Source organism: Phoca vitulina, unplaced genomic scaffold (assembly GCF_004348235.1).
Source record: "Phoca vitulina isolate PV1807 unplaced genomic scaffold, GSC_HSeal_1.0 scaffold60, whole genome shotgun sequence".
In the NCBI taxonomy this organism is placed as follows: Eukaryota; Metazoa; Chordata; class Mammalia; order Carnivora; family Phocidae; genus Phoca; species Phoca vitulina.
This window is the reverse complement of record NW_022589763.1, coordinates 1,617,177-1,626,562: the sequence shown is the minus strand read 5'-3', so window position 1 is coordinate 1,626,562 and position 9,386 is coordinate 1,617,177. Positions and strand designations below refer to the sequence as shown.

The 9,386-nt window shown below is 43.9% G+C and overlaps 1 protein-coding gene across 1 annotated transcript in view; it reads right to left on the bottom strand.

Moving 5' to 3' along the window:
- Positions 1–22: 22 nt before the first annotated feature.
- GYG2 (glycogenin 2) overlaps positions 23–9,386 on the bottom strand; it is a 35,881-nt gene continuing 26,517 nt past the window's right edge. Inside the window, 3 exon segments of the mRNA XM_032391129.1 lie at positions 23–2,126; positions 4,725–4,832; positions 5,918–6,022. Coding sequence (XP_032247020.1) covers positions 1,965–2,126; positions 4,725–4,832; positions 5,918–6,022 — 375 coding nt within the window. The 3' untranslated portion in view covers positions 23–1,964.

The following is a 9,386-nucleotide window of genomic DNA, read 5'->3' as shown; positions in this document are numbered from 1 at the left end:
GATGGATGGATGGACTGAATGAATGAATGTGACATTGAAAAACAATACTAGGAAATGGGTAGCTTCCCTAGAGAGACCTTAGGGAATTTCACACAGTGAGAAGTAAACAGTTCTACACATTTTACTGCTACTAGCAATTCTGAAAAAAATGTTGGTGATTTAAATTTACAGACACCCACGTCCCTTCCCTCTGTGACATATAAAATATTATTCTGATGGCTCAGAACACACACAAACACACACCAGAAGGGACACCATGTTGCTGTTTTAAATTTTTAATTGAAGTGCATTAGCATCCATTCAAATCAGAAGATATAGACCAGAATGCATAACAGAAGTCTGTGTTGAACAGACACCTTAAGCCATTGAACCACTGTCCAGAAACAGGAGTTCTCTTCCCCACAGAAGCTGAACAAGACTCAATATTCATCACCGGACTCCTCCTTCTCAAGTATGTCGGACTCGGGCTCCTGTTTTTCATAACCCAACACCAGGGCACCCAGCACCCATGGTCTTTCCCCAGAACAAGTTTATAGTGTTGCTCTAATGGTTGATTACCATTCCAGCTCAACCCCTGTAAGGCTATATCCATATGGCTATCTTCACTTAGCTCTGGAAGCTTCATATGTGTGATGCCCAACCAAGACTGCAGACCATTAGCCACCCAGACATAAAGGAAACAACCCCTCTGTAACTCAAGTCTTGCAAAAAGCTCACACCACAACTAACATCATGCACTTCCCCACATTCCTCTACCCAAGGGCTCACCTGCTTGACATGATGTAAAACGTGGCCAAACACACCCACCAAGTTATAGCACAACCACCACCACGTGGTCCAAACCTGTCTGTAGGAAACCCTCTGATGTTCCACAGTACATGCATGATAAACAAACCATCCTAACTTTTTAACATTTCCCTCTCTTTAGCACGGTGATGCCCATTTTTAGGTGGTGGCCACAAGCAGTGACCCTGTCGGAGCTGCTCCAACACACTGCATGAATTCACAAAACCAGGATACTTCTGAAGATGAGGATTTCTCATAGAATAAAGCATCCAGTCTCATAAAACGGAGATTTCTCCCCAAAACAGCTGCGTTGAAATGGTCTGGAGAACACAGTGACTCGAGTCGTTATTTAGGACTGAGGTAGTGATATCCAGCAGAGCACAGTCAATTGTGATGGACTGCAAACAGATCTGCCTCTACACAAAGAGCCTCTCCAGATCCTGTCAGTGTGAGTGAGGTGTCATCAGAACCACCTGGAGTAAACCCTCGGTGCTCCCCAACCAAGAAGACGCTCCATCTCCCAAGCCAGCTAGAATCTCCCTTCCACATTACCTCCAGCATTTCCCAAGTCGGGCATCCGCCAACAGCACTTGGCGGTCCCACCAGGATTTGCAGAAGAGAAACAACACCTGTAGTGTTGCTCAGACATGCTCCGCAAAGTCTACATGAGAGTCTCCCTCAAGACGTCTGAACGTCTACCTAGTCCTCAAGGAAAGGACTTTCCATCGTCGAGGCTTCCTGAGGTCCTGAGTACATACACCGGTATCGTTAGCTTAGGGGCAGAAGGGAGTCTGCAGTGATATCTAGCCCTACGTGGGAGAGCGATGGCAGCACCTGCCCAAGGCAGCATCCCAGAGCTCCTTGGAGCAAGACCAGAGAGCATGATCAAGGGTCTACCAGAAGTTTATCCCTGCTCCCACTTGCTGAGAAGAACTGACGTCTCAGGGGAGCCAAGAAGGCATGGGTAGCTTGGATAAGCAGGGCAGGGTGGTAGAGGGCTTTAAGCTGGGTTTTTTATGGTCTACATTATTTTTGTGAGGCACTCAAGTTGGTCAGCCATAAATAGAGGCACAAAGCTGAACACCTGTTCCCTTCGAAGGGCCTGGAGATGTCCGCATTTGCGGGACCATGCAGCAGAATATTGCCTGACCACACACAGCACAATGCGAACCCTGGGGTTACTGCAGAAACCGGTCCAACTTCTCCTGGATGCGGGCGAACGCATCCTTCCCCATGTAATCGATGCGTCCCTCCTCCCATTTTCTCCTTTCTTCCTCGGGACTCGACTCCTTGACCTTCTCTTCGATGGAAATCTCGAAAACAGACATGGCCAGGTCAACCTAGGGAGGACAAGCAGACAGAAGATGGTTTTTGGAGCCATCCCTGGCGTAACTGAACATCCGGTTTAGTGACTGGGTCTACAAATGAATCTCAGTTCTCTTGAACAAAATACGTGCTGAGTTTAATATAATACTCTTAGAAGAAGATGCTTTTCCTGGCCACGTTTTGTGAAATCTTATAAAATACCATTGTACATGTGTTCACTTTTTCATAAGAAGTGTTTTAATTTTTACCACTAAACCATTTTACACACACACCTGTACCGATTTAATGCTTCCACCCACCGGAAACCTCAATGTTTGGTATCACCAGATATAATCAAACAATGTGAAATCAAGAAAATATTCGCCTTGTATGAATAAAGCCTACCGTAGTTTGGACAGCCTGCGAAAGCCATTTAAATAATAACCACAGTGGTTTTCTGCTTGCAAATGGCAGGGTTTTTATCTTCTTAAAGCCAAAATACGAAACAATACATAAATACACACATGTGCAAACACACACACGCACATTTTGTTTGGTCAAATGGGTTTAAAAATTTCTTACCAAGGATTAGAAAAAGATGTCTAAAAATATGCATGTGCTGATAACACACACACACACGCTATGGGTGACACTCAGGTGTTCCCCAGACGTTGTGTGTGTTGGTGGGATGACACTGGATGCCAGATAGTTAAATTAGAATTTCGATGCTACTGGGCATATGGGACTTTCTACTCTGATTATTTACAATAGTGTTTATAAAGACTTTGTACGGATAACATTCTGTTTTCTACCCTTGTTCCCCTACATCATGTTCAAACATTGCCATCCTGTTGGCCAAGGAAATAGCAACAGTTAAAAAAGAATTATTTTCCATTAGACCTTAGCCATTCTTTCCTCTAAGAGCCCTTGGATTCGGGCTCAGTGCATGTCTGGGAACTAAAATTTTCTGGAATTAACAGGACCCATAGAACATATGGTATACTGTCACTCAACACAAAACAGTGTGGCGACTGCATCCTCCGTGATAACAAGAGGAGATACCTATCTAGGAAAACCACAAACTCCCTTGATTTTATGAAACATGGTATTATACAAAATAGTGAGGGTCATCCACAGTGGAGTGGAGACACTACATAGGAGGAGAAAGTCAACACGCCCCAGTTAAGCGGACAAGTAATGGAGCGCCAGTTTCCTGGGTGCTCACAAGGTCCCCTCACCAGGATGCATCCTAGGCAGGTGCATCACCCTAGAAGGTGGGAGTGTTACCGGTGCCATCCGCTGGGAGCAGCCCTGGTGGTAGGGCTGGTGCTAATCTTTATGAGCCAGGCACAATCACGGATTCTTCCAAACCACTGCTGAGTCTAATCCCCACCCCCATCTCCTGCTTTCCCAGGTGGGCACCCCCGTCTCCACCTCATGGATCAGAGAAGGTAGTGAACTCGCCAATGGTCCCAAAGCCTCCACACCACATGGCTGAGCTGTTAAATGAGGTCTGCCCAGCAGCACCCCCATACCGTGTCACCCCCAACCACTATTTATCCGAATCACTCAGCCTCAAAGTCACACCGCCAGAGCTGAATATGCTCACGTTCCACATGTTACCAGCAGTTTCAGAAGAAACCCTGTCGTGGAAGCCTCTAGAAATAAGTTCAAAATAGTGCATTTGGCATTTACTACATTGACAAAGTAAGAGGGAGAAAAAGCGTACACGTTTTCTCCACCAGTACATTCTAGTAAAGGCATCATGCAAACTAAAAATGTATTGTAGAGTAGGCCATATTGCAAATATTGCTATAAACTAAATATCTATGTCCCCCCCAAATTCATACTAACCCCCAATAGGATGGTATGAGGACAGGGGCCTTTGGAAGGTGGTCTGGTCATGAGGGTGGAGCCCCCAGGAATGGGATGAGTGTCCTTACAAAAGGGACCCCAGAGAGCAGGACTTCCAGTCCCCAGAACAGTGGGGAAATAAATGCACTGTGTGCATAAGCCCCCCAGGCTACAGTATTCTGCTAATACCCACTGAAACAGACACGTGCTCAATCCTAACTTTCATCAGACACCCAATGCCCGGCTCTAGAGCCATATTAACTATTACTTAAAGACCAAAAGGTGTCATTCAATCGCTGTAAGAAAAAAAAAAATTTTTTTTTTTTGCAATTGCTTTCATTCAACATATCCGCGGAAAGAAGAAAACTTAAGACAAGGACATCTGGAAGAGGAAGGACAGCACTGCATGCGCCATTTGGCTCCAAACGTTCACTCCCTGATTTTTTTGCTTTTATCCTCTTCCTTTGAGACAATGGCTCGCTGGGCAATCAGCAAGAAGAACAGAAAAAGCCCTTGAAAGTCAATTAACTTTTGCAGAACAGTGTTTAAAGAGAGAAAGGCCGTGATGATTAAGGATGGGCAAGAAAGTGACCAAGCACCGCAGGCAAACGCCGGAAAGGAGAAAGACGAATCGGAAGCACCAAGAGAGGTAGGCAGAGTCTTATTTCAACAAAGTCAGGCTGGACATTGAGGTAGCGGTTGGTGCATGAGTACTACCGGCCCCAGTGATGGAGGACAGCACCCAGCAGGAGTGCCAGACAAGACAATTAGGGTACCACCTCCAAAGCATCCTGAGGACTGGGGTCCCCGGTGACATCCACAGGGGGCTCCTGGCTTGGTTCCAAGATTTCCACAGATGGGCCACCTTCTCCTTTATCCGTGGGCTGCTAGAAACATAACCATTCCATCGTTAGTCGGCAGATGGTTTCAGGCGACTACAGTTTTAACACAAGAACAGAGAACTCTGCCAGGGGAAAATAAGATCAAAGGAACGTGTCGTGTCAAAGGCCCTTTCCGCAGACTAGAAAGAGGGGCTTCCCCACTCCCACCTTCTCCCCTGACATCCACCATTTCTCACACAAGATGAGATGCTGGAAGTTTTTATGGGAGGTACCAAAGCTAATTTTTCAGACAGGGATTCAATTACAGTTCACCCTTGAATAATGTTGTGAGGTTAGGTGTACTGACCCACACACAGTCAAAAATCCAAGTATAACTGTTGACTCCCCCAAAACTTAACTACCAATAGCCTGTTGTTGACTGAAAGCCTTACCAATAACATAAAAAGTCGATCAACACATATTTAGCACATTCTATATATTATAGCCTGTATTCTTACAATAAAGTAAGCTGGAGAAAAGGAAATGTGATTAAGACAATCATAAGATGTGAAAATACATTTATAGTACCATACTGTATTTACTGAAAAAAATCCGTGTATGAGTGGACCCATGCAGTTCAACCCTGGGTCGCTCAAGAGTTGACTATAGTTTATACCAAATGCCCATGGAAGCATTTTACTAAGCTCATGTCTCAATGAGCACAGCAGACTCTGAGCTCAATCTTCTGATCATGCACAGTAAAAAAGCCCAGATTCATGAGGGCAAATTTAGCAAAAACAGGGGTAGGACTCATAATCCTTCAATACTGATATTAAACATGGGTCCAAAATCCTACCAAAAAATTTATTTTAAAAGGGAGAATATATGTCATGGTGATGTTACACCTTTGTCATTTCTAATTCTTCCTAAAGGAAAATGGACTAACCAAATGCCCAACAGAAATCTGAACAGACACCCCAGTCCTGTATAGACTAATCACGACAGATATTCAAGATTGGGAAAACCATTCAGAAAGATCACCGGATGAAGAAAAGCATGGGGCACTTCTTTGGTATTCGATGGACAAAGACATGCCAAGAAAACGTCACTAGGAGACACAGAGGTGCGTAAGGAGTGTAAATGAGGTGTACCGAGGTGGTCTGGGTCCCTGAGGAGTCTGCACATTGGGGGGAGGGTGGTGACAATGGGTCACACCTCACTCCAGCGGATGTCTCAAGTTCAGGCCACCCTATTGTCTGTCATAAAGAAAGAAAGAAAAGCAAATTAGGATAACCTTCCTGCAAATATCTGAAAACACCCAATCTATTTTGTGTGCCTCCACGATACAAAGGCAGCGTGACAAGGAACAGGTGCGGGGCAGACGGTGCCAGGCTCACCATTTCCTGCGTCTGCTCCTTTGTCTTGGGCTCACATGCCCCCGTCTTCCTTGTACCTAAGTGGAGCCATATGATGACTTCTCACCCACACCACTGAGATGCAATGTGACTCACCTCCACTGACGCAGGATACACTTCCTACCCTCTTTACTCACAAGTGAGGTGAAGAACAAGATCCTTCCAACCTATTTCAACTGGGGTTCCATGAGAAAACAAACGCCTACAGAAAGCAATTTGAGCAACTATTTTCTCAGTGCTTCCAAGGATGGTCCATAGCCAAGATCATTCCAGGTGCATAGGAGACAATCTAATGCATTGTGTGCGATGGCTGGCTTCAGCAGGAAGGGCTGATTCTCTCTCAGGGAGCCACAGTGGACAAGGGACACCCTAGAAGAAGCTGGACCAGAAGTGCAGGAGGATCCTGGACCCCTTGGTGACTGCATGGAGCCCAGAATGCCTTTGCCACCACAGCTGACTGGGACGCAGGCATAGATTTTTACCTACTTGGGGCTGTTTATTATACAGCAAGCCTAATCAATTCATGGTCAGGAAGCAAGCTTGTACCCACGGGCTGGTACAAGCCCAAAGGCTTCTGCAAGACTAACCTAATCACTGTCTGCCACAGAGGCTAAAGAACATTGACACACTTCCCAATTGTCCCTGCAAACATACTGCAGAAATCATGTGGGTGGGCTGGGTTGCGTCTGTGACAGGAATATAATAAATGCATCTGGCATCTTATTCCCCCTTGAGGCAACCAAGAGGCTGTAGGAAGAATCTGAGCAGAGAGTTCAGCAGTGCTATGAGGCTGAGGAACCCATAAATGATGAAGTATTGAGGAGGGACCCTCTGAACACCACAGGCTTTCATGAGGGACTGCACTAAAAGGAGGACGAGAAATAGAGCAGCTCTTACAAACACAGAAGCCCAATTTCACACCAGCCCAACCTCCAACAGGGCATGGGCAAACCACCTCTACGAAAACTTCCTGCCAGGGGCGCCTGGGTGGCTCAGTTGGTGAAGCACCTGCCTTCAGCTCAGGTCATGATCCCAGGGTCCTGGGATTGAGCCCCAGGTCGGGCTCCCTGCCCAGTGGGGAGCCTGATTCTCCCTCTCCCTGTGCACCTCCCCCTTCTTGTGCATGCTCTCTCTCTCTCCCTCTCTCTCCCGAATAAATAAATAAACTCTAAAAAAATATGCAATGTGATGTGTGGTATCAAAAATCAACTAGCACAGAGCAAGACAAGACCAAATGAATGAAGAACAAGAGGAAAAACAAAATCAAACCACAAGAACAGATCCACATGAAATCCAGACATATGATTTATCAGACATAGACTATAACCAAGTGTAAGAAATACATTAAATGAAATAAAGGGACAAGTTGGAGATTTTCAATGAAGTATGGAAACTGCCCTATTAAATACTTGATGTTTATTGGGGTTCAGAACACAATAACTGAAATTAAGTGTTCAGGATGTGGGTTTAACAACGGATTAAACTCAACCAAAGAGATCAGTTAACTGGAAAATAAGCCAGTAGAACAGAGCATGGAAAGACAGATGGGAGGAAAATGTAGGGAAGGGAGTCACAGATAGAGCAAACATGGTAACAAGTCATACTGAAGATGTATTTAAGATTACAAGAAGTTAGGGAGTGGGGAGAGGGAAGGAGAGAAAGAGGGATACAGAGAGAGACAGAATGGGCAGAAGGAATACAGGCTCAAGCTACAAACTCCAAGTAGGATGAATACAAAGAATAATAAACCCAGAGCCATGATTATAAAACAGATAACTGAAGCCCAAGAGAGAAATCTTAAGAGCGGCCAGAGCAAAGAGACAAATGACCCTCAAGTGCATAAACATGAGCCTGGAAGACGAATTTGCAGAGAAATAATGGAAGTCAGAAGATTAAGAAAACAACACGGTCAAAGTGCCCTTATAAAAAGAACTGCCAGTGAGAAGTCTACATCCAGTAAAATATGGCCCCAAACGAAGGTTAAATAAAGGAATTTTCAGATATACAAACGGAGGGAATTTTTCAGCATGAAGGCTGAGTGAAAATAAATAATAAAGGAAGTTCTTTGGGGAGAAGACAATGATTACTGATAGAAAGAATGAAATAAGGAATGAAAATAAAATGATATATAGCTAAGTGAACTTGGACTGTGTAAAGTAGCTATAGAATTAAAATATTGTTCTGTAAGAATAGAACAAAATGTGGAGGGAAATGGACAGTCTGAAAGCCTTCTGGGGTTCTTCTATTCCCCGGAAGTGACAAAGTCCTAAATATATTACATTATGTCAAGGTTAGGAATGAAAATTGGAATCTCCGGGTAACCACTTAAAAAATAATCAAAATAATGCTAAACTGACATGTAAAAGAGGCTGAAATGGAATAACTAAAAATACATTAATCAATCCAAAGAAAGATTAAAAAGAAAGAAAAAGATCTCTCAAATTGGTGATAATAAAGAGCAAACCAAGGGACAGATTTAAACATAAATATACTGGTAATTATATTAAATGTCAACAAAGTACCCCAGGTAAAAGGCAAAAAGTATTTGGATAGAAAGAAAACAAAACCTCATTCTGAACATCTTAAAGAGTTACACCTTAAACATAAGAACACAGAAAGGTTGACAGGAAAAATGCCGAACGAGATATACCATATCAGTACTAAGCAAAACAAAGCTTTAAGGCAATAAACTTTAGTAGAAATATTTCATAACAATAGAAAGATGTGCCAAGAATATACGGTAACATTAAACGCCTTGCTTTGTTAACAGCCGTTACTGAAGTACAATTTCCATACTATAAATTGGACTAAACTGTACACGCTGGCAAATTTTGACACAATCAAGAGAGTAAACACATATCATCCCCCAAAGTTTCCATAACAATCTCTCCCTCCTTCCTCCTCCATTCCCAGGGAAGCTCTCATCTTCTGTTTGTCACTGTAGGATTATTTTACATTTCCTACAAGTTTACAGAAATGGAACCACATGGTATGGTTTATCTTTTATCTGGCTTCTTTGAATCGGTATAATTATCCTTTGCAACTTTGCTGCCCGGATCGATAGTTCGTTCCTCTTCATTACTGAGTAGTATTCCAGTGTATGGATGGACCATACTTCGTTTATACTTTGACCTACTGATGGACACTTGAGTTGTGTCCAGTTTTGAGCTCCTGGGTGACTCAGTCGGTTAAGCATCTACCTTTG